Below are 26,333 nucleotides of genomic sequence, written 5' to 3'. Positions count from 1 at the left end.
TAGTTACTTGTAAAGCTTTCTTTTCAAAACATCTGCCAATTGAATTTGATTTTCAAAAGGTAGCACTTGAATCCTACAATTGACTCATTTGGCATTTTACTTCAACTAGCAAATACACAGGCTCATTCATATTTTTTGGCACAGGTTCTAGTGTTTAATTACAAAGTATTTAAAAAGGCTTGGCACACTTATGTTGAGAGTTAATGGCATTTTAATAATGGCAGCTTGAACCTGCATCATCCAAACGATGCTGCTACCAAAGAGATACAATATATTGCTGCATTAACAATAATAAAAATTACAAGTGAACAAACAAGATTTCAATCATCAAATTCTGGTCCAGGGATATACAGTATTTTTTCACTTTGTAAAAAAAAAAGAAGAAGATTCAAATAATCATTAAAAGCATAGTAGCATAGAGTTGACATTCAATCCTTGAAAATAACATTAAGGACAAAGCAGGGGTGGGTTTCAGGCGGTTCGCGGTGGTCCCCGCGAACCCAGAAGTAAGTACCTTCCGGGAACGCCGAAGGGTCCACCCGCCTGCACACGTTTCTTACCTGGTTTTGACGAGTTCTGCGCTTCCATGCATGCACAGGACGCATACAGCACCTGCACGATCCTCCAGGGGCAGCTGGAGCATACAGACGCTAGTACGCATGCGTGCAATGCGCGCGTGCACAAGGACGCCGCTGGCCCCGTTCCAACCGAACCGGTTGGAACAGGGCGAGAAACCCACCCCTGGGACAAAGGATCTAACTATTTAAATAACACAGTGATAAAACTGTCTCTAATAATAAAAATAGTATCAGCCTAGAATAATCTAGAACAGAGGTAGTCAACCTGGTCCCTACCGCCCACTAATGGGTGTTCCAGCTTTCATGGTGGGAGGCAGGGGTTTTGTCTGATACTGAAGGACTTTCCTTTTTTTAAATTTAATTGACTTTTTAAAAAAAAATTCATAACATTATTTAAAAACATTTTCATTAGGTTTTCATAAAATCACTACTACTGTGGAACCGGTGGGTGGTTAGAATAGCAATAGCAATAGCAGTTAGACTTATATACCGCTTCATAGGGCTTTCAGCCCTCTCTAAGCGGTTTACAGAGTCAGCATATCGCTCCCAACAATCCGGGTCCTCATTTCACCCACCTCGGAAGGATGGAAGGCTGAGTCAACCTTGAGCCGGTGAGATTTGAACCGCTGAACTGCAGATAGCAGTCAGGTGAAGTGGCCTGCAGTGCTGCACCCTAACCACTGCGCCACCTCGGCTCTACCGAAAATTTCGGTTAGTAGAAAATTTTACTACTAACAGAGATACAAAAGTGGGCGGTAGGTATAAAAAGGTTGACTAGCCCTGATCTAGAAAAACAAAATTTTAGATGTGCACATGTAGCAAATCCTGTTTTAAAATTATAATCGTATGGAGGAATGATCTTGAGGGATGAGTGGAAGTGAAGCTGCCTAGTAACGAAAAGAGGAGGAGGAGCCCACCGTTGCTCAATGACGGGACAATTAAAACTACAGTACATTTGTAGAATAACTTTGCAATGGAAGTTTGTTTGTGCAACAAATGAACAAACTCCCTAATCTCTCCCCAAGTGAGTTTGCTTCAATACCTCAGGCTATATGAGAAATTCTGACCCAGAAATAATAACTCATAGTTCTACTGTATCCAGAACAAAAAGTCCAGTATAAAAATGGACACCTAGAATACTTGACCTCACTTTATATTGATAAATCCAATAAAATCATAAATCAAAGACATAACGTAGTTTCACTGTAATATTTAAGAAACTAAGAAAAGAAAGATAATAGCAAGTGTAGATAGCCCTTGCTTAATGACTGGTTGCTTAATGACTATTTGAAGTTATGACGGTCTTGAAAAAAGCTTCTTACAAGCTGTCCTTGGTTATGACCTTCCTATGTGGTCACATCAGAGGTGGGCTCCTACCAGTTCGGTAAAACCGGTTCGTCAAATCTACTGAACCAGTTAGAAGAGGTTCCACCAGTGGACCCGGAAAGCAGCAGGCCACACTTACAGAAGAGGTTCCAAAAATTTTTGAAACCCACCACTGACTGACACACACACACACACACACACACACACACACTCACACAGAGAGAGAAAGAGAAAGAAAGGAAGAAAGAAATAAAAAAAGAAAAAAGAAAGAAAAAGGGAGAGATGAAAGAAAAAAAGGAAAAAGGGACAGAGAGACAAAAGGAAGGAGAGAGAGAGAGAGAGAGAGAGAGGGAGAGAGAGAGAGAGAAGAGAGAGAACACATGGCCGGCAAGCCACTCCCACCAGGTCATATGGCCAGCAAGCCACTCCCACAAATGAGGCCACACCCACAGAGTAGGTTCGAAAAAATTTTGAAATCCACCACTGGGTCACATGATTGTATATCAGGCGCTGGCAACCAAATCACATTTATGACCGGCTACAGCAGGGGTAGTCAACCTTTTTATACCTACCGCCCACTTTTGTATCTCTGTTAGTAGTAAAATTTTCTCACCACCCACCGGTTCCACAGAAATGGTGATTTATAAAGTAGGGAAGTAACTTTACTTTATAAAATTTATAAAGCAGAGTTACAGCAAACCCCTACCGCCCACCATGAAAGCTGGAACGCCCACTAGTAGGCGGTAGGGACCAGGTTGACTACCACTGGGCTACAGTGTCGCAGAATCATGTCAACATGATTTGCTATGGGGTTTTTTTTCTTTTCCCCCCAGCAGAATGCAGCAAAAAATGCTTGTTAGATGTGACAGGATTTGCTTAACAACCATGTGGTTTGTTTAATGTCACAATTTTCTGAACTACTGTGGTGATTTGCTTAATGACTGTAATGACTTACAACCCAAATGCTGGGCTGTTATCATTAACTATTAACTATCAATGACTACCTGTGTCTCCCTGAAATGTCCATAGGTTAGGGTAAAATAAGTCAAGATGGCAGCAGCCAGGGACGTGCAGTCACTAGAGGCAGGGGAGGCGTGGCCTCACCAGTCATGAGGAAAAGGAAAGGATTTTAAAGAATTTTTTAAAAATAATTAAAGCCAAGGTAGTTGCTACCAGATTCTAAGTCACAGTGACTTGGAACAGTGCTTAGTGTTAACTATAGGAGGAGGCCAGAGAACTAGGGGCCTCGTTGGCATAAGGAATTTTTCGCCTTTTAAGAGTTAACCAAGGGTTAAAAAGCGAAGAATTCATTATGCAAAGGAGGCAAGTGTTCTCTCGCCTCCTGTAGAGGGCATTTTTAGAGGCTTTTTAGAGTTCTCTGGGAGCAACTAGCTCAGTCTGACTCAGAGCTCTGGCCTTTCATGAGGGCAGAGTTGAAATCCTCTCTGAAACAGCTGGAAAAGGTCCGTGTGTGGGGAGGGGGGAGGAATTCAAAAAGTTTGATTGCATGCAGAACCCACGTTGCCTTTTCAAACACACACACACACACACACAGCTGGATAAAAGTATATAAGCCCAGCTTCACTGAAAAGGCAACGTGATTCACCTGCAATCAAAGGCTCCGATCGGAAGGCAGCAGGGGAAGGGGGGGGTATGGCAGAGGAGCTGCTTTCAAGCCTTTGGAAAATATATCCGATCCAACTTCTGTGTTTGTGTTTGTTTGAGAGTGAGTGAGTGAGAGAGGGATCCAAGTTCTCTGTGTGCGTGTGTCTGTTTGAGAGAGGGGGGAGGGAGGGAGAGAGGGAGGGAGGAAGGAGTGGGAGGGAGAAGAAAAAGAATGGGAAAACTTATTTTGCAGGGGTGAAAATGCTGTCGCTTTAAATTGGAACTGAGCATGCCTGGCTCTGGAATTCTGGGAGTTGAAGTCCACAAGTCTAAAAAGCTGCCTCACCAGCCATAAAACTCACCGCACGTCACTTGCCAGCAGCAATGGTGGGAATCAAAGCGCCACTTTATTTTTTTTTATGTTTGCAACCCCGCATTTGTCTCATTCTTTTTTAGTTGCTCTGACAAGCGAGAGACGATTCCATTGTTGAAAGGCCTCAAATATTAGTGAAATACAAAAGTGTCGTGAAGCTTTTGTACCTAAGAGTTCTCTGCAACAGAAGAAATTGATGACTGTCCTTGAAAGATCGTGTCATAACAATTTTCAGGCATTTCAGCTTTTTATTTTAGTTGCAACAACTTACATGACCAGTCTTCTGGAAATGATTACATATAGACTGTCTCTGGTGTGCAAAACCTTCCAGGTTCACACTGGAATGGTGGATTAGGCTAAATCTCTGTTCCATTTTAATCCTGCTGTGAGCAGAAGTGCAGATCAACTGTAATCTCCAATTAGATCAGCGCCTCTAAAGAAAGGGTGATTTATTCAAACCCAAATCATATATAAGATCTAATCAGGATAGAAACAAATAAATTGCTTAGAAACAGAAAAAAAATGTTCAATAGTATGTTCAGAAAATTGCTGTAATTTAAAATAGGAAATTTTCTTGAATGTGAAATAATTTTAAGTATTAAAATTATTAAACCAGTAAAACTCAGCACTGAGCACATAGATATTTGTAAGCATTGGGTCTTGGGGAAAAAAGTCTATGCCATAAATTTAAGCAATCACAACAAAATGCTAACTGACAAAATGGCAACATCGATATGTATTAAAAGCAGGTTTACAGGAATAACGTGCACCTATTCTGGCAAAGTAATCTAAATTGATAAAACTAAATAAATAATTATTTCACAAAATGAAGTAAAATCTCTAAGTGTTACATATATGATATATATTCAAGAGTAACTAATGAAATACTATTTGCAGATACATCAAATTATTCAGCATGATAAAATCTCAGTGTGGCAGAAAAAGCTTGTAGAACTGTTTTCTCTAAAATTGCCTGCTTGGAAGTGAAATGAAACTGAAATTTCTATTCAAACTGGTGCAATGTGATATACATCAAGCAAGAGATAAGCATAATTATAGGTGAGCACCTGATAAAAGAGTCTTTCAAAAATTATAGTATATTATATCAGGAAGGAAATTTAACACTGCAAAAAAGCCTGAAAACATATTTTAATAATCCCACTCAAATCTAATTATCATAATGTTTATAATACTGCATGGAAATTCTCAAGACAGATTACAGTTTGGAAAATATACAGGATATGTAAATATGAAAATTGACCGGAAGGTTGAAGAAGCAATGCTATGATAAATGTTTGAATAACTGGGCACTTTTTATTCTGACAAGTAGTGGTCAATTTATGACTGTTCATTTAAGAACCATTCAGTTACGCATTGAGAAATGTGACTTACAACTCTTCCTCAAACTTACGACTATGGCATCTTTCCCACAGTCACATGATCAAAATTCTGGTGCTTGGCAACTGGCATGTTTATATGATGATTGCAGAATCCCACTGTCAGATAATTGCCATTTGGGACCTTCTCAAGAGGCTTCAGACAAGGAAAGTCAATGAGGGAAGCTGAATTTGCTAGATGATTTGCTTAATGGCCATGACAAAAAAGGTCATAAAATTGGGCATGCCTCATATTCCGGTCACAATTGTGGTGATGATATTCAAGGATTACTTGTAAAACATGGCAACTAAAAAGAGTGAGAGACATTCACAGAGGAACTAAAAAACTTTTCCCCCCAAGAGGTAGAATTTGAGATTATCTAATGGCGTTGGGGACGGGAGAAAATGTTTTCCTTGAAATGAAAGCTAGCTGGTGACTGGGCTGCTCTTGTGAGGAAAATAGGAGGAGGAGGAAGTATTATGTCTGTTTGCCATCTTGAGGTATTTATTAAGTAAGATCCCACAGATTGGGCCTCCTTCAGATGCCGTCAGCCAGACAGTGTCGGCTGGCGGGCCCCCGGAGGAGAGCCTTCTCTGTGGCTGCTCCGACTCTTTGGAATCAGCTACCCTCAGAGATCTGGACCATACCCACTCTCATGGCCTTCAGGAAAGCTGTAAAAACCTGGCTGTTCTGGCAGGCCTGGGGCTGTTGACCTCAATGTTGAGGTCCAGCCTCGATTAGAATGAATGTATGTGGTGTTGCGATTTTAAACCGTTTTTTTCTCTCGTTATGTGTTCGTTATGTGTCTTCCCCCCCCCCTCTGTTTTGTAAACCGCCCAGAGTCCTTCGGGATTGGGTGGCATATAAATTTTATTATTAATAATAATAATAATAATAATAATAATAATAATAATAGTTGAGAAAAATAAGGTCACAATCATAGACATAGCAATACCAGGTGATAGCAGGGTCGCCGAGAAGGAACATGAAAAAATCGCAAAATACCAGGACTTAAAAATCGAAATTCAACGATTATGGCACAAACCAGCAGTGGTAATTCCAGTGGTAATCGGCACACTGGGTGCTATTCCAAAAGCACTGGAATTACATTTAAAACAGTTAAAAATTGACAAAATCACCATCAGTCAAATGCAAAAAGCTGCACTGCTTGGATCTGCACGCATATTACGAAAATACGTTACGACGTCCTAGGCCCCTGGGTGGGGCCCGACTAGTAACCAATGCCAAATCCGGCGAAACAACTGGCCGCTGTGATACATTTGTATAATAATAATACAATATAATAATAATAATGATGATGATGATGATGTAACAAGGGCATGATGAAAATCTAAACAATAAAAATATAAGAAATAATTGAAAGTAGAGGCTTCATAATACTGTATGTAGCACTCAAAAATTACTTGAATGAAATATAATAAGAATTCACTGATAAGCATGACTAAACTGTTATTTGCTTTAAAAGCTGTAGCAATGTGTCACCTACAATGAGAGTTTGCTACTGATTACAAGATCCCGGGAGCAGAGAATAAATATCTAATAATATATTTTCTTGGAGGGCTCTCAAGAAGAGCTGGCTGATTATCTCTTTTGAGACAAGGCAATCAAGTCATTTTGTAATTGAGCACACAATTTTGGTGTAACACTAAGAACTATCAAATCTATCGTTGAATAAATTGTAAATCATAGAAGATTGACTTGTCCTCTGACAAAACTAGAAGAATGCCTACCTATGGCAACTTCAGCAGTCTATTATGTATCCATACAAGCACTTTAAATAGATATTGTTCTCTTTCAGTCAACAAAACAAACCTCAGAGTAGAGGAAATAGCACGGGGAGATTTTGCATAGGGAAAAAGGGGCTGAGAAGACTGCTGTTGAGCTGGTAAAGACGACCAAGATTTAAAAAACACAAAAGGTCTGTGGGGAAGGGGGAACTGGAAAAGGTTGGAGAGATGGTGGCCCAAGATCAATCTAGATAGTATAGACAACTTAACATCTGTTGTTGATTTCGTAAAGAAGAACGTTGGGTAGTGAACCTAAAATGGGCAGGGCGGGTGGATAGAGCCGAAGTGGCGCAGTGGTTAGGGTGCAGTACTGCAGGCCACTTCAGCTGACTGTTATCTGCAGTTCAGCGGTTCTAATCTCACCGGCTCAAGGTTGACTCAGCCTTCCATCCTTCTGAGGTGGGTGAAATGAGGACCCAGACTGTGGGGGCGATATGCTGACTCTGTAAACCGCTTAGAGAGGGCTGAAAGCCCTATGAAGCGGTAGATAAGTCTAATTGCTATTGCTATTGCTATACAACTACATGGTGGTCAGTGGTGGGATTCAAATAATTTAACAACCGGATCTCTGCCCTGATGACCAACTGGGTAGGCAGGGCTTGGTGGTCATGTGACTGGGTGGGTGTGGCCAACTCAACGTCACTCAGGTTGATGGGCGCTTTGCCTTAGCTGGGACAATGTGATAAGGGTTAACTGGAGAGGCAGTTTCTGTAAGTAGCACAATAAGGATTAGGCTAGAAACACCACCAGAATGTTCCTTCCTTCCTGCCATCCTTATAGGATTAACCCTGTAAAGTGGAAAAAACCTAAAGGAGATTTCTTCCAACAACCGGTTCTCCAAGCTACTGAGAAAGTTACCAACCGGTTCTCCCGGATAGGTGCGAACCGGCTGAATCCCATCACTGATGTTGGTTCAAGGGGAAGTTGAAGTTTTCTGGGTGGACCTGGTAGAAGCTTGGAGAAGACTGACCCAAGATCCAGAGAGGAAATAGGACTATGGGTCCTTTTTACTTTTTCCAAAAGATCTCTGTGAAAGACTCAGGCAAGATAGGAAAGACCCAAGTTCTACCAGGCTCACAGATAGAAAACCAGCAGCAGCCTGAAACAGGGGATTTTAGCTGCTGTGTTTAGCCTCTTACATCTCTCTCTTTCTCTCTGTGAATAGAAAGTAGATAGGGCAAATGTTAAGATAAACAACAATTTGCGAAATATTTTCAGGGGGAAAAAATAATTTGCTTTAAAACAACTCAAGCCACTATGATAATCAGGCAAGTGGGCAGAGGAAAGAAGAAGCGAAGAAGAACGGAATGTAACTATCCAACTGGAAATAACTCTTGCAAAGGAAGGTGATGAAAAGTTAACGTAAATATTGGTTTAATTGCTTTCATAATAAGAAGGGAAAATTCACAAGAGGAGCTTTGTGTTATGTCCTGCATCAAATCTTACGAACCCACAGAAGGCTTTATAAAACCACATTACATATTTAACATACTTCAGATGTTCAGTTGGAGCAAATAAGCGATACAACATCAAGGCTGACTCTAGGCCTCCACAAATTTATCTATTTTGGGGTACTGGCAGTGACTGAATACTTGTCTCCCCTCATAATAAACTGTTTATACCACTCTGATTTTGGCATATGTATACCACAACAGTGTGGTAAGACAATCACAAGATACAGATTCCAACCTTGGTGAAGAGCCTAAAGAAAAAAGGGGTGATGAGGTAAGAATTGGAGAGAGTTAAAAAGGGAAAATGTCAAATATCACAGAATATATAAACATTTGTTCAACATTTGTTCAAGAGCCGAGGTGGCGCAATGGTTAGGATGCAGTACTGCAGGCCACTTCAGCTGACTGTTATCTGCAGTTCAGCGGTTCTAATCTCACCGGCTCAAGGTTGACTCAGCCTTCCATCCTTCCGAGGTGGGTGAAATGAGGACCCAGACTGTGGGGGCGATATGCTGACTCTGTAAACCGCTTAGAGAGGGCTGAAAGCCCTATGAAGCAGTATATAAGTCTAACTGCTATTGCTAACTGCTAAACAAAAATCCAGAAATACCAACAGGTTTGAGGGTTAATGTCAATAAACAAACTTAAATAAATATTTCAAATCACATTGAATGTATTTCAGAGAAAAAAAACTGTATATATTTGCAAGCAAGAAGAAGAATAGGCTTACAATATCAGGTTGCCCTTTGGAATAACTTCGATAATTAGCTAAGGCCATGGAGAGCATTCTAAAACAATGATGGAATTAAGACGCTACTGTATTGGGTTTGCAGAAACACAGATTCCCACTAGATTTCCTGCCTCACCCCTCTTATTCTTTATTTTCAGAAGATTACAAACTATACAGTATCAAAATATTTTTTTAAAAAATAAATATATTGCAATCAGATAAATAGAAAAATACCTAACAATATCATTGTATACTATAAAATATCATTAAAATCTATACCAAAGATCATTTCAATTTCAATTTTAATGGATTTGTATGCTGCCCAATCCCGGAGGATCATATTGCTTCATCCTGTGAGTATCCCAAAGGTGGTTTTTCAAAAGGCAACTGGACTTTGCTTTTCCTTGAAGATATTTTGCTTCTCATCCAAGAAGCGTCTACAGTTTTTAACTGAAGAACTGAAGAAACTTCTTGGATGAGAAGGAAAAACAAAATCCAGTTGCCTTTTGAAAAAGCACCTTTGGGACAAACATGACTGAGAATTTCCACAGTCATCCTTTGACTATCAGGAAATACTGTCTTTCCCAGAAGAAAAAAGCTGCACATTTCCAAAAGTCCTTAATATTTAGAATAGTATAGTATCACTTTTCCAATTTTTAGTATAATTCTCTTGGCTACCCGCTATGCCCAGTATAACTATAGTTCCTCAAAGACAATCAGATCCCAGAGTTTTGATATATAGGCAATCCTCCACTTACAACAATTAGAACCAGAATTTCCATTGCCAAGTAAGGTGGTTATTAAATGAGTTATGCTAGATTTTACAACCTTTTTTTGCCATGGTTGTTAAGTGAATCATTGCAGTCATTAAACAAATGCGGCTTTCCACATTGTCTTTGCTGTTTGGAAGCCAGCTAGGAAGGTCACAAATTATGATCGCATGATCCCAGAATGCTGCAACTGTTGTAAATACAGGGCAATTACCAAGTGCCCAAATTTTGATCATAGCAATAGCAGGTAGACTTATATACCGCTTCATAGGGCTTTCAGCCCTCTCTAAGCGGTTTACAGAGTCAGCATATCGCCCCCAACAACAATCCGGGTCCTCATTTTACCCACCTCAGAAGGATGGAAGGCTGAGTCAACCCTGAGCCGGTGAGATTTGAACAGCCGAACTGCAGAACTGCAGTCAGCTGAAGTAGCCTGCAGTGCTGCACTCTAACCACTGCGCCACCTCGGCTCTTGCATGTGATCATGTGACCATGGGGATGGCACAACAGTTATACATGTTAGTCAGGAGTCCCTTTTTTCAGTATCATTGTAACTTGGAAAGGTCACTACATAAATGGGTGTAAATAAAGGACTACGTGTACATTCAACATCACATTATCTTTGATGTTGAGAGGCTTTCCCATATAATCTACCTCAGTGGTAGGTTTCAAAAATTTTTGGAACCTCTTCTGTAGATGTGGCCTGCTTTCCGGGTCCACTGGTGGAACCTCTTCTAACCGGTTCGGTAGATTTGACGAACCGGTTCTACCGAACCGGTGCGAACCGGTAGGAACCCACCTCTGATCTACCTGTGCACATTAAAAGACTATCCCAGAAAAGTACCAGGTACATCCATACCACATGGATCAATGTTCCTGAAAGGTTTTTTGTATGTCCAAAAGAAAAACATCTATCCTTTTGAATGCATTCTTAAGGAGTCCAATACACTCTAAGTGCAGTTTTTTTTTAATGAAGCAATTTTATTCTCAAATCTATTTATGCCATTTTAACATTATTAAGAACATGCAACTACTGATAACGGCATTAATAGAGAATCTGCATCTTTAGAGTAGAACACCAGGTACAGAAATCTGTATTGCTACCTAATGGCTGGTTTCGTATTTGCAGCCCAGATATAGTAACCTAGAACTATTACAGTAAGCTTTAAATACATATCTCTGTTGAAAATAGTTAGTTGTGAATTGGTATGGGCTCTACATGGGGTTGCCCTTGAAGTGCATCCGGCGACTGCAGTTAGTCCAGAATGCAGCCGCGCGAGTGATAGTGGGCGCACCGCGGTTCGCCCACGTTACACCTATCCTCCGCGAGCTGCACTGGCTACCTGTCGGTCTCCGGGTGCGCTTCAGGGTACTGATGACCACCTTTAAAGCACTCCATGGTAGTGGATCTGGGTACTTGAGAGACCGCCTTCTGCCGATTACCTCCCTCCGACCGATTAGATCGCACAGACTGGGCCTCCTCCGAATCCCATCCGCCAGTCAATGTCGACTGGCGACTACACGGAGGAGAGCCTTTTCTGTTGCAGCTCCGACCCTGTGGAACGATCTCCCCGTCAAGATCCGCACCCTCACCACCATCCAGACCTTTCGCGCAGCCCTCAAGACCTGGCTCTCCCATCAGGCCTGGGGATAGGTTCCCAATTTACCCGCCCGAGTGTTGACTGTGGAATGAAAGTTGTGTTTTTATTATTTTTCTTTTGTTCACATTTTGTTTGTTTTTTGATATTGCACCCCCTTCCCCGTGATTGTAAGCCGCCCTGAGTCCCCTCAGGGAAAAGGGCGGCCTATAAATCTTAATAAATGACTAAATGACTAAATGGTAGATAGTCATCATTTATATTTGGCATGCTCAAAGCAAATAATTATTCAATCCAATCTAAAGAAGCTGTTCACACCTTTAAAAATAAGTCAATCAACCTGTTGATAATCAGTTAAAGTATGACAAACAAAATAACCACATGAAGAGCAATTATTAATCCAGGAGAAATTACCGATTACCTCCCACAGACCCATTCGATCCCACAGATTAGGCCTCCTCCGTATTCCATCTGCCAGCCAATGTCGGCTGTCGACTACTCGGAGGAGGGCCTTCTCTGTGGCTGCCCCGGCCCTTTGGAACGAGCTCCCCGTGGAGATTCGGACCCTCTCCACCCTTCAGGCCTTCCAGACGGCCGTGAAGACCTGGCTGTCCCAGCAAGCCTGGGGTTGAGTTCCCCCCCCCCTACTCGAATTTGCTGTCTATTGTGCTTTTAAATTGTTCATATTGTCTGATTGTCTTTGTCTTACTTTTTATAATTTCCCCTCCCTTGGCTTTGTTCAGCCGCTCCGAGTCCCTTCGGGGAATAGGGCGGCCTACAAATTGAATAAACTCTAAACTCACTCTAAACTCTAAATGGGTTTGTTAGAGAATCAAAATCACAAAACCTAAGTATTATGAAAAATTAAAACTGAAGGCATGTTTCATTGAAGATTTTTTTTTAATTACTGATGTCAATGAAATCAAACAAAGGGCTTGCAAAATAACAGCAGGAGTGGATAAAACTGAAAAAGAGCAATTGGCAATAGAAAGATTACAAGTAGACACATAAATAAAATATTTAGTTGTAGTAGAAAAAAAAAATCAGCAACTGCTATTAGAAAGTAGGGTGCCAGGCAGAGCAGAGTTAACTACAGCTGTTGAAAGAAATGAGTACTACAGAAATAGTAGTGGTGAGAGATTTAAAAGCAAAGAAGAACTGAAATAATCCTTGGCTTCAATAGAACCATTAACTTCAAGCTTCAAACACAATTATTTCTCAAGGAGGTGTTAAACAATCGTATGAAATAGGAAGTGAAGAAAGAAGTGAAGAGGGTGGAAACACTGAAGGATTGGAATAAAGGATACTTCATTTATATGTCATAAAAATGATTTTTTAACAAAAAAAATATATACATCAGGCTCAAATTGTGACATATAATATGGCCAGGGAACAACTTTTTTTTTTTTAATGATGACTGTATGAAATTCAAGAGGCACGGAGGACAGAGTAATAATGACATGATGTCACCCTTTCAGTATTAACATAGTGCATTAACCTTAGCAAATTGCTCAGCCTGCTTGCTTTAAGCTTGATTTCAGCAATTTGCAATCAAAGTTCAGTGGTGTAGTTCAATAAGGCCAAATGCAGCTCAGAGGTGACTATAATTGCTTGAAGAGGAAGATAAGATGATAGTTACATAGCAGAGGTGGGTTCGTACCAGTTCGCACCTATTCGGTAGAACCGGTTCGTCAAATCTACCGAACCGGTTAGAAGAGGTTCCACCAGTGGACCCGGAAAGCAGGCCACACCTACAGAAGAGGCTCCAAAATTTTTTGAAATCCACCACTGGTCCTTGGATATGATTATTCTGCATTATCATGCTCCTATTTATAAAACTCAGCGCCTCTGTGAAAGGTAAGGATGACTACTGCGTTTGTGGTGCAATCAGAACATTGCGTGTGTTGAAGTTGTTTTAACGCAAACCAAAGATGCCTTTTAAAAAACAAGTTGACATCATATTCTTATGCATGCCAGTGCTGTGTGTGAGATAATTTTAGGTGGTTCTGACAAGTGTCGTCGGCATCTTCATATCCGGTCACATGGGTGGCAAACCACTCCCATCCGGTCACATGGGCGGCAAGCCACTCCTACAAAGGAGGCCACACCCAGAGTAGGCCCGAACAATTTTTGAAACCCACCACTGTTACATAGATATCCCTTCCATTGATACAAAACTTCAAATGCTTTTATTAATCTAACAATAACTATAATAGGTGTTAAACAAATAAATGTTTAAGTGTTAACATGCAAATGTTTCTCTTTTCTCTTTTCTATAAGCATTTGATATCACCGTGTTTTAATTGCCATACTTGTTGATCGTTTGGATAGCTTTCCCACAACAACACTGTATCTGTCCAATAAGAAATCTTAAATATAACAAAGCAATGGAAGTCAGATTTAATGTAGATTTAAACAATCTGAATTTAGAAAGTTGTAGCATCCAAAACTGAACATTCTGAAATAATAACGCATCAAAATTAACATGCTAGGCATGCTTCAGATGACTACAACAGAAACTATTGTGTTTTCATCAGCATGTAAAACTTTCATCCAAACCTTTAAACATACTCTCAATTAGCAACAAGTACTATTTCTCAGATATATTTTGGGGTCTTGTTCTTACTGATGCTACACAGCTTACATTTTTTCCTGTTTGCCAGTGAGTTTTGATATATTATCTCAAAACAATTGATTATATTCTTATGGATTATAGGTGTGTGGATGATACATCCAGCCATATTTAGATTAAGATAGACTAAAAATTCTTGTCACGGGAAATGATATCAGACCTAAATAAACTTTTGAACAAAGAATGTGATATTATGCTAGTTACTGCACAACAGACTTTTTAAAAATCATACAACTAGCTTAGGAGAGGCTATATTAAAAAAAAAGTTTCCATGTATTAACAGAGTTAACAGCTAAACAGTTGTGTGTAAGATTAAATAGTTAAATCTGTAATTGTAAACACTTACTTTTAAACTCTACTGAACAAACCTCCAAATGTCCACTTTTTACAACTGCACAGAAAGTCCCAGGGAGTTTTATCTCACCTTGTTTACATCTCTGCTAAATCATAATATGGATTAGGCAATAGCATGTATCTTTCACAAGCAGGGATATTTAACAAACTATTCTGTTGTGCAATCTTGGGAGCTCTGGCCAATTCTGGGAAATACAAGCCAAAGTCTATGGAGCATATACAAGACTGAATAACTCAAGGATGAAAGCTTTCTATAATGCTTCAGTAATTCATGGGAGTAACCCAAGAATACAATCATGTTTGTTTCTAGTTAGGCTGTATTATTTTATATGACTAAATCTATCAATCTCATTTAACTCAATGCAACTTAATTTCATGTAAACAAATGGATTTTAAACTGTACTAAAGACAAAAAATTAAACATTTCAGATGACGGAAAAACTTTGAGTCTCTGATCATTAAATTTTTTTCCACCCAGTAAGATTTAATGCAGTGCTGGTGACCAGTTTTGAGCTATTATTAGTATATTATTAGTAATAACATTACTTCAAATCCTTTCCCTTGTTCCACCTGCTCTATATTTTGCATATTAAGAGAGTTTCCAGTTGGAAAAACAGCCATGGAGCATGGCAGCCTAAATAGATCTTGTAAAGATAAAGCTAATTTTGTTAAAGTCCTTCAAAAATAATCTCAATTGATACTGGCTTTTGTTCCAGGAAGGACTATCACAGTTCACAAGAAAAAAATACACCACATTCCTGTCTCTGTCAAATAATCATATTACTAAGAATGTTATAAGCATTCAGCAGAGGTTTTGTTGCCATAAATTCAAATGCAAATTTCATAATGCTATAAAATCAAATGCAAACATACTTTACTTTTACTGATGTGAGTTTCACATGCAGTATATTTTTTTACCTAAAGTGGGCCTAACACAAACTACGCAGACATGAAGAATAACTGTATAACACTGTGCACTATAATCTTTTCTTTTTCCTAAACTTCCTTTAAACCAGGGTAGATGAACTATTGATTTTTTTTAGAAGAAGATGGGCAGATAAATGTCAGAAAAGTATTTTAAATCACAGACCAATGGTTTAAACATCATAACATCCCTGAAAAGTAGTGTCCCTTTGGCAAAAAATAATAAAAATAAACTTGGGCCAAAGAAGAAAAAGAAACATCCGCTTTCTAATTAAAGAGTTTACAGTGCAATGCAATTAGTTTTAAAAACAGCCCGAGGACTTTATAAACAACACAATGGCAATGCTGTCTTATGTGTGATTTCGAATTTCTGCACACACACAAAAAGAGAGATAGAGACAGACATGAAGAATAACTGTATAACACTGTGCACTGTAATCTTTTCTTTTTCCTAAACTTCCCTTAAACCAGGGTAGATGAACTATTGATTTTTTTTAGAAGAAGATGAGCAGATAAATGTCAGAAAAGTATTTTAAATCACAGACCAACAGTTTAAACATCACAACATTCCTGAAAAGTAGTGTAACTTTGCAAAAAATAATAAAAAAATAAACTTGGGGCAAAGAAAAAAAGAAACATCCACTTTCTAATTAAAGAGTTTACAGTGCAATGCAATTAGTTTTAAAAATAGCTCTAGGACTTTATAAACAACACAACGGCAATGCTGTCTTATATGTGATTTCGAATTTCTGCACACACACAAAAAGAGAGATAGAGAGGGACAGACATGAAGAATAACTGTATAACACTGCGCACTATAATCTTTTCTTTTTCCTAAACTTCATTTAAACCAGGGTAGATGAACTATTGATTTTTTTTAGAAGAAGATGAGCAGATAAATGTCAGAAAAGTATTTTAAATCACAGACCAACGGTTTAAACATCATAGCATCCCTGAAAAGTAGTGTCCCTTTGGCAAAACATAATAAAAATAAACTTGGGGCAAAGAAGAAAAAGAAACATCCGCTTTCTAATTAAAGAGTTTACAATGCAATGCAATTAGTCTTGAAAACAGCTCTAGGACTTTATAAACAACACAACGGCAATGCTCTCTTATGTGTGATTTCGAATCTCTGCACACACAAAAAAGAGAGAAAGAAAAAAAAACCCCATGACCTACTTCTTCTGATCACTTGGAGACGGACAGGAACTCAAACAAACGTCCCCAATGAGAAAACGAAAGTAAAGCAGGGCTATCGGAAGAAGCATCGGGAGAGGCCAAAAAGGAAGAGCAAACTTACTTTTCATAAACAAACTCCTCGTCCGTACAGAAATAGTGCGTGTTGACGGTGCTTTTGGGTCTGTTGCGCAAAGTAGCAAAATAAAGTCGATCTGAAATACAGGAATTGGGGGGGGGGGGACAGGGACCAGAGAGGTGTTGAGGCTACTCAAGGGTCTTTTTCCCAAGACAAGCTGATCTTCACTTCTCGGTTATAAAAAGCCACCCACCGACCATGATAACTTTCAACGGGAAGCCTTCGGGCTCCATTTCACTGCAGGCACCCAAACATCTCCGGGATCTCGAGCAAAGCGCTCGGGTCAAGCTATCCTTGGGAGACGGATAGATCCGAGATTTGGGGGGGGGGGGAAGGGCTTCATGCCTACGCAGCTCGGATCCTCCACTCTTTCCCCCCCCCAGCGCCTCTTAACACTCTTTCCCCCCCTTGCCCAAAGTTTACGCGATTCGGGGGAATCTAACTCAACCCAACTCAACCCAACTCAACTCAACCCAACCCAACTCAACCCAACTCAACTCAACCCAACTCAACCCAACTCAACTCAACCCAACCCAACCCAACCTAACCCAACCCAACCGATCCCTTCGGGGCGGCATTCTTTGCAGCTCCCGGCTAGGCAGGTGCTTGCAAAGCATGCAAGTCAACCGCTGGGGGAAGGAGGAGGGGAGGCGGGAGAGTGAAAGTTACGAGCCCCGCCGCTGCCGCCGCCACCCCCGGCCTCCTCTCCCGCGCTCACCTTTGAGCAGCTCGGAGGCGCCCAGCAGCTGCTCCGAGCCCAAAGGCGGGCTGGGTTCCATCCTAAAGAGGGCGCGGAGGTGCGCGGAGGCGCGGGACGACGCGTCGGTGCTCATGAGCGCGGCTCGGAACGGCGAGTTCTCCGGGGGTGGCGGTGGTGGCGGTGCCGGCGGCGGCAGGAGCAGCAGCGATGGCGAGAGCCCCGCCGCCCAGCCGGATTCACCCGAAGCGGCGCCAGCGGCAGCAGCAACGGAACATGCTCGGGGAAGGGAGAGCCGGAGCCGGCTGCCCGGGTTTGCGCTCCAGCCGCCGCCGCTGCTGCTGCTGCTGCAGCCACCCGAGACTCCTTCCCCTCCGCCGCCCGCATGGGATGGGGAGTGAGCCCGCGCGAGGAGGAAAAGGAAAGGGCGACGGCGGCTCCGGGACCCAGCGAGCCGCGGGAGTGGCGGAGGAACCGGCCGGAGGGTGGGGTGGAAAGGATTTCTTGGCCTCCGTCCCGCCCTCCGGCGGCTTAAAGGGGCAGGAGCCGGTTACCAGGCAGCGCGGCGCTGCGGTGGCAACCACGTTACCACGGGCTTTGTTACATACGCACCTGGGGCTCGGGCCGGGAAGCGAGACGCCTCCAAAGGGCTTGTCCCCGAATGGCACCTGAGGCCGCCTCGCCTCGTTGCCTCCGCCCCGCCAGGCTACGGGGAAGGGAGCAGCTCCGCTCTCCGCTCTCACTTTCCTCAGCCTACGCACTATTTCTCTCTCTGTGTCTGTCTGTGTGTGTGTGTGTGTGTGTGTGTGTGTGTGTGTATGTGTATGTATCTCTGTGTGTGTGTGTGTGTGTTTAAACCATCGCCTTGTGCCAGAATTGATAGGAAATAAAAGGCTGAAATGTTTTTTTTAGCTTACTTACCTCCCCAATATGCAAAAGATCACTTGGAGTTAAGTAAGACCTTTAAAGGATATTTGCTATTTGTGTGTGTGTGTGTGTGTGTGTGTGTTTAAACCACCACCTTGTGCCAGAATTGATAGGCTGAATTGATAAAAGGCTGAAATGTTTTTTTTAGCCTACTTACCTCTCCAATATGCAAAAGATCACTTGGGGTTAAGTAAGACCTTTAAAGGATATTTGCTATTTGTGTGTGTGTGTGTGTGTGTGTGTGTGTGTTTAAACCATCACCTTGTGCCAGAATTGATAGGCTGAATTGATAAAAGGCTGAAATGGTTTTTTTAAGCTTACTTACCTCCCCAATATGCAAAAGATCACTTGGGGTTAAGTAAGACCTTTAAAGGATATTCGCTATTTGTTTGTGTGTGTGTGTGTGTGTGTGTGTGTGTGTGTGTGTGTGCGCGCGCGTGCGCGCGTTTAAACCATCGCCTTGTACCAGAATTGATAGGAAATAAAAGGCTGAAATGTTTTTTTAGCTTACTTACCTCCCCAATATGCAAAAGATCACTTAAGAGTTAAGTAAGACCTTTAAAGGATATTTGCTATTTGTCTGTGTGTGTGTGTGTGTGTGTGTGTGTGTGTGTGTTTATGTGTCTGTATCTGTGTGCGCGTTTAAACCATCGCCTTGTACCAGAATTGATAGGAAATAAAAGGCTGAAATGGTTTTTTTTAGCTTACTTACCTCCCCAATATGCAAAAGATCACTTGGGGTTAAGTAAGACCTTTAAAGGATATTTGCTATTAGTTTGTGTGTGTGTGTGGGGGGGGGTGTTAAAACCATCACCTTGTGCCAGAATTGATAGGAAATAAAAGGCTGAAATGGTTCTTTTTTAGCCTACTTACCTCCCCAATATGCAAAAGATTAAAGGATATTTGCTATTTGTGTGTGTGTGTGTGTGTGTGTGTGTGTTTAAACTATCACCTTGTACCAGAATTGATAGGAAATAAAAGGCTGAATTTTTTTTTAGCCTACTTACCTCCCCAATATGCAAAAGATCACTTGGGGTTAAGTAAGACCTTTAAAGGATATTTGCTTCAAAACGCTTAAGAAAACTTGGTTTTCCCAACCTTTCAAAGGCAGGCTTGGCGTTTTAATTAGTTCTAACCCATCTCAGTAACAAGGTGATGTTTCTTCAGGCAAACTATGATGTAGGAAGTTATCACCCAGCTCTCTCTCAGAAAAATGAAATATCCTAGGAAATATTGAAAAGGCAGAATATTCCTCTGTATGTGAAAAGAAAGAAACATGTTTTAAAAGACAGAATAGCTGCCTGTAGCTTCCTGCCCATCCCCACTTTGTCAATGGGCCATTAAGAAGGCCAAGTTAGTCCGCTTTACATAATAAAGGCTTCTCCACTTCAGCTCCAGGGGGGATGGGATTAAAGCATGATAATATTGGCCCCAACTGACCACATGGCATCTGAGAACGCAACCAAACCTGGATTCAAAACGCAGCCTAGAGAGTTGCTCCTGCATGGCCCTATGGGAGTCTGACAACCAATCAGAATACATTCCTTACACAGGAACAGGAAACAGAGAGGTGGGGCAGAACAGGTTATAAAAAGCCTAGCAAGCCCCTCCCTCAGCCCTTCTCTTCTTCTCCACCAACATTGAAGCATGTGATCACCTGTTCAGGGCTCAAGCCATGTGTCCCTGTCCACCAATAAACCATCTTTCCAAGCAGCCTCCATGTCTCCAGTGTCTTTTCCCCACTTGGAGCTGAACCCAGAAGGACATTTCTTTCATCAATGATTTTAGTTTAAGGATCGGATTTTGAAACATTTTGCTAAGATGGCATATCTGCCAAATCAAGGAACAAAATCATGCTCCCTCCCCCAAACAATTTTGTCCTGTTCAGTTTTGTTCTGTTCTTGGTTATTTTCTGTGAGTTTGTATTTTATCCCTTGAATAAAAAAAATGGAAAAAATGTGTGAAGTTACTTAGCCTAATATACTAATGTAACACATCTTGTTTACACATCATGATCAGTTCTAAACTATGGATTTACAGATCACAATTGCTGTGTTCGTACAATAGGTTAAGCCAAAAACAAATCATAGATTAGTTGATTGAGCCAAACCAATATGTCCCTTGATTTATACTTTATAACAGTGTTTCTCAACCTTGGCAACTTGAAGATGTCCGGACTTCAACTCCCAGAATTCCCCAGCCAGCATTTGGATTCAAGCTATTTAGCTCTCATCAGCTAACCATACCCTTACTGGGATTCGAACCTGGGCTGCATTATATATTAGGCAGATGTGTTAACCACTAAGCCACAAGGTTCTCCTCCATTATCAGCTGAGCCAGGGAAATAGGTATGTATTTAGAAGGGAAGCAGTGGGCTTCCTCCCATGTTTGGGCATACCGGTGGTTGTGACACTAAACACACACACACACACGCGCACACACACACACACACACACACACACACACAAACAAACATATATGCTGTCAATTGGCTTCTGTGTTCAGCCTTGAAGAGTAGAGAAGAAATACAACCTTTTGACATTAGGGATATGGTACTAAGATTTTACAATTATTACTAACTACTAAAGAAGTTACTTTTTTCAAACTTTTTATGAAGACCTAAATGGAATGATAGCAGTAATATTTCTCTTAGGATACAAATGCTGGAAAATATTTTTAACCCATAGTATTGGAACATACTGCATTCTGGGTGCAATTCCCAAAGAAAACCTCAGAGGAACCGAGCAGATTAAAAGTTAAAATTATAAGAACTTTTCAAGAACTTACTTATTTTTTCCTTTAGGCCTTCCAGATACTTGTCTTCACAATGTCAGTTACAAACTGACCAGCATAAGCATTAAGAATACTGATCAGGCACAAGAATCTAGATTCTGTGGCATCTGATTGGTTCAGGGCAAACATCATTCTATCTTAGAGTAATAATTTAGATGGCTAAAACAGTAATATTCTTAATCTGAATGTATCAATGAGTTCACATTATGCAGAAGGCAGTGGAAATGGATGGTTTACAAGGACATTTTCCCCAGAAAACTTGGTTCTTGTTTCATTTTATTTAATATTATAATGAAATTAATAATTATAACCATTTTCAGATTCAACTATTAAATATCACTTTCAAAAATATTTTTCTTTTATTCTCTTTGTTCAGTTATTCTATTGCAGCCATCAATTACATTGTTGGTTTCGTATCTGTAAAAGATAGCAGTTAACATTCCACTTGTGATTATTGTACAGTGCATTGAACTGGCACAAACAACGTGGCACAACAAAACCGCGGTCCACTAAAGCGCGCCCGATTAAAGCGCGTACCTGACGTCATCAGCAGCGCGACAAATACGACCGTGGAGAAAAAAGGGCGCTTTAAAAAGCGCTTTTAAAGCAAGCCGATTCACGTAAAGGTAAGGGTTAGGTTTAGGGTTAGGGTTAGGTTAAGGGTTAGGGTTAGGTTTAGGGTTACGTTAACCATTAGGGTTAGGTTTAGGGTTAGGTTAAGGGTTAGCGTTAGGTTTAGCGTTAGGTTAAGGGTTAGGTTTAGGGTTAGGTTTGGGGGGGTTAGGGTAAGGTTTTCGCGTTAATTTTAACTTTACCGCTCACAGCGTGATGTTTTTGTCGCGCTGTGATGACGTCAGGTACACGCTTTCGTCGAGCGTGCTTTAGTCTACCGCGGTTTTGTGGTGGAACCACAAACAATGCATTGATAAACCCAAATTTATATAAATAATACTATATTTATAAAAGAATGTTTGCAAGGCTATGCTGATTGTTCCACATATCCCAGCTCAAAATTCTTTTTAAATTACCTCTTAGCAAAATCTTAGGAGTGCCATCTGCTGGTCTATTGACAATCCGGCAAATTATTTAAGTACAGTAATGAGGCTCGTGATGCACTTCCATTCATTATTTTCCCATCTAAAATGGGTCAACAGCACTGTGCCGAAAAAACACTTCCATGGATTTAGTAAGCGGGCTAAGATTCTTTTCCTCCCATTTTAGGATTATGCACAATAAATACAAGGACTTTAAGACATGCCGAGTTTCACTAAAGTAATCCAGTCTATTACAGTATCATTTAATTTGTATAAATGTGGTTCAGAGTCTCTCGCGTCTGAGTAAGCCCCATCCTTATAAGCCAAATAAGGTCTGGTTTTTAACTCCAGTAAAAAGGCATTAGCTGCAGTTGATGTTTATTGCATTAATATACTTCTGAATCTTCTTCTATAGGGTCTAAAGCAGAGATTTACAGAACTCTCTCTCTCTCTTTATATGGAATTAAAAGGGATGTTGGCTAGACTAGGAAATTAAAACAAATTGGAAGAACGCAGTGGCAAAACACTTTTGTAACACTGCCGGGCGAGCCATATTTATATAGTCATTGGAAGATGCACTGAAGAACTAGTGTAGTACAGGGGTTAAAGCAGGGGTTATATCAACTTACCTTTGCTACCGGGTTCGCAATTGTGAGCTCGCACCAGTGCTTGTTTCACTTGCGCGTGCCACCTCTGTGTGTGCTCAGTACATTCCGTGTATTTTTTAGAACCTCTTCTGTAGGTGTGGCCTGCTTTGTGGGAGTGACTTGCTGGCCATGTGACTGGGTGGTAGTGGCTTGCCGCCCATGTGACTGGGTGGGTGTGGCCAACTTGTCAAATGTGGTGAAACTCACTTAACAACGCTCTTGGCTTAGCAACCAAAATGCTGGCTCAGGAACTCTGGCATTGAAGTGTGCAAGTCTTAAAGCTGTCAAGTTACAAGATCCTTGCACCCTTAACCCTTTAGAAAAAAAAAAAACCCAGGGGTGTTCAAAATTGACAGCTTTAAGATTTGTGGACTTCAACTCCCAGAATTCCTCCTGTCGCTCTTCATCTTGATGATGTGTGGACGGGCAGTGGGAGGGAGCTGGAACCGGTTCTAAACGGTACGGTAGATTTGTGGAACATCTTCTTTAGAAGAGGTTAGAACTGTCAGGAACCCACCCCTGCTTCCGTGCATGCGCAGAGTGTCAAAAATGGGACGTGATGAAGTCCGGCCAGGTGGGAGGAGCCTCCTGGCACCACTGCTATTGGTTCGCCCGAACCGAACCAGTTGAATTGCACCACTGGGTAAAAGAACCAGGGAAACTTGGTTTCAGCTTTACCCACAGCCATGGAATCTTGGTAACCTTAGGCCTATTGAGGCTGTTGTGAGGGGGGGGGGGAGAGATGGAAAAATGCTGCATTGAACTGCATGATGAAAGGTAGGATATAAAACCCAACAAGTAAATAATAACTAAACTTGACTCTTTAATTTCAACACATACAAACACATCTGTTAAAGTTCCACTAATTTCAGTGGGGGTGGAAAATTATATAGCTGTATGAATAAAGTCACCAAGAATAAAGTTTAACTTGAAACAGACTTTTAACTTTTGGAGAATTTTGGACCAGAAAGGCAGATTTGAAATCTAAATCATAGATCTGGAGCTAAATGGTAATCCAAGACTCTTAATTTCTCCTCTAGCTGGAATGACATTATATTAAGACAGGGTCTTGAACAATGTGCTTCAGATACTTAGGGAATATTCATTTTAATACCGGGAATAAGGAAATGTGCAGTGGACATATAATGTTTCTTTGGAAATAAATCTGAAGTAGGATTTATTTCCAAGACATTACAGTATTGCATTTAAAATAACGTAGCTCAACCCTAGATGAAGATTACAACTCAGTCATTTCTAATCAACCTTCAGAGCTGTAATCTTATATACATTTAATTCCAGTAGTTGGAATTCATTGGCACATGAGCACAAAAGAAGGAATTAGTCTACTTTCTGTATAATACAGCTCTTCAGCCAATAAATAACCATGAAACATTTCTCATTATTACACATTTTTATTAGCGGTTCTTTTAAAAAATAAAGATGAAAGAACTAATATCCCAACAATATAACGGTAAAAGAGGAAAAAAAATGTGCAACTTTTGCATTTACAAATACATCAAAATACAACTGAACTAGGCAGTTACATTTCCAGGAACCACTGAATTCTAAATCATACATATTTTAAACAGATTGAAAATTATTGAGCAGAAGGAAAAGAAATATACAAATTCAGATACAGAATAAGCCTAAGTGAATGAACACAAATATGGCACCTTAATATACAAGGTAGCACAATCCGTTCCCAAACTAAATACTAATATTCATTTTAATTTCTTGAAAGCAGCAATAAGCCACCAGTTTCAGATATACGAGCCTGAAAAACGTGCATTCAAATAAAATAAAAAATTGCAATTGAACTCAGATTGATTGTAGGCTAAGTAATCTTTGATACAATTTCTTACTTTGGCATTTATGTTCTGCCAACATACTGTGAGCTGCCCCAGATCACTGTTGCAGATGTTGGCTGCAGCTTTTTTATATTAATCTATGCTTAATCTTTTAAATCCGATCAAAATATTGCACAGATAAAATGGGGGGGGGGTTCCTTGGTGGTGGCAAATATTCAGTATAAAGAAGTTGGATATTAAAATATGGATTGAACAGCTTTGGATGCAGAGGGGGGTTGATCCTTTGAAAAAGCAAAATAAAAAAATAAAAAGAATATGGATTATATAGGATCTCTGGATCTCAGACTTGGTTTCTGTGGAGTGTATAGAGTTGAAAACACAATTGCTGTTCTTGACTATACAAATGTGTAGTTTACAGAGAAGACAGCAACTTGAAATGCTAGGAACTTTCCAAATTTCACTATATCTGCCAGCAGTGCTGCATTCTCTCTGTCTTGAATTACAATAATGTATGGAAAAGATTCCCAATCTTGTAACTTCCTTTATTAGTTTTTACCAATAGGAAAGGGATTAAACTGTTATGTTATTCTAGGGTTATAGAAAGATTTCAGATTGAATATTCACCTAGATATTATAAATCGTATTAAGTACAGAAACATTTTATTATTACGCTAAAAAACACAACTGCGAATTATTTAGCTCTTGGCTTAAGAAGTAAAATAGCACTACCTTCAAATTTAAAACAATTTTTATGAAAGATTAGTGGAAGATGAAGGCAAACATGTCTCAAGATTAAGATAATGTATTTGCGTCAAATATTCCACCGTGTGTTTTTAAAAAAATATTATTTAGCTGTGGATAGGGGGGAGAAAATAATGTTATTGCAAACGTTCTCAAATCATCAAGTTATTCCACAGAAAATATTTCATTATTTCTGTGGGTGAAACCATTGAGTCACTGGAGCAATATCTGCTATATAAATCAAGTGTAGCCTCGTTGTATAGATGTGTGAAGGGAAAAAAATGCTACAAATTTTATGGAGAATTTATTCTTTTGATTCCTTTTATTGGCAGATTTGAACAGGCAGGCTGAAAATGAAAAAAAAAATAGTTGTTGGCTTACACATTGCGGCTGGAGATACTGTATATCTGCAACTTGGATGATGTGAACGCAGATGGATTTCTGGGACCATGAGGGTTCCACCACAAAACCGTGTTCAACTAAAGCGCGCTCGACGAAACCGCGTAGCTGACGTCATCACAGCGCGACGAAAAAAGCATGCTGTTTAAGCTAAAGCTAAAATTAACCCCTAAACCTAAACCTAACCCACCTAAACCTAATCCTAACCCTTAACCTAACCCTTAACCTAACGCTAAACCTAACCCTAACCCTTAACCTAACCCTAACCCTTAACCTAACCCTAACCCTAACCCTTACCTTAACTTGAATCGGCTTGCTTTCAAAGCGCTATTTAAAGCGCCCTTTTTTCTCCTGCTGATGACATCAGCGACGCGGTTTAATCGGGCGCGCTTTAGTGGAGCGCGGTTTTGTCGTGCCACAACAATCAGCATTCAAGTGTTTGTGGG

General features: G+C 40.5%; 1 protein-coding gene across 3 annotated transcripts in view; it reads right to left on the bottom strand.

Moving 5' to 3' along the window:
* Positions 1-18,113, bottom strand: part of CDC14A (cell division cycle 14A) — a 76,861-nt gene extending 58,748 nt beyond the window's left edge. Inside the window, exons 1-2 of one of the 3 annotated variants that reach the window (XM_032217564.1) lie at positions 17,560-18,113; positions 16,827-16,917 (exon numbers count right to left, since the gene is read on the bottom strand). In XM_032217564.1, coding sequence (XP_032073455.1) covers positions 16,827-16,917; positions 17,560-17,674 — 206 coding nt within the window. In that variant the 5' untranslated portion in view covers positions 17,675-18,113. Of the gene's footprint in view, positions 1-16,826; positions 16,918-17,034; positions 17,382-17,559 lie in introns of those variants that run through there. The other 2 variants (XM_032217566.1, XM_032217565.1) reach the window with 2 other exon arrangements.
* Between the last annotated feature and the right edge of the window lie 8,220 nt (positions 18,114-26,333).

Source organism: Thamnophis elegans, chromosome 5, assembly GCF_009769535.1.
Source record: "Thamnophis elegans isolate rThaEle1 chromosome 5, rThaEle1.pri, whole genome shotgun sequence".
NCBI classification, from domain to species: Eukaryota; Metazoa; Chordata; class Lepidosauria; order Squamata; family Colubridae; genus Thamnophis; species Thamnophis elegans.
Note: the sequence above shows the minus strand (reverse complement) of the source record. Positions and strands in the feature narration are given on the sequence as shown.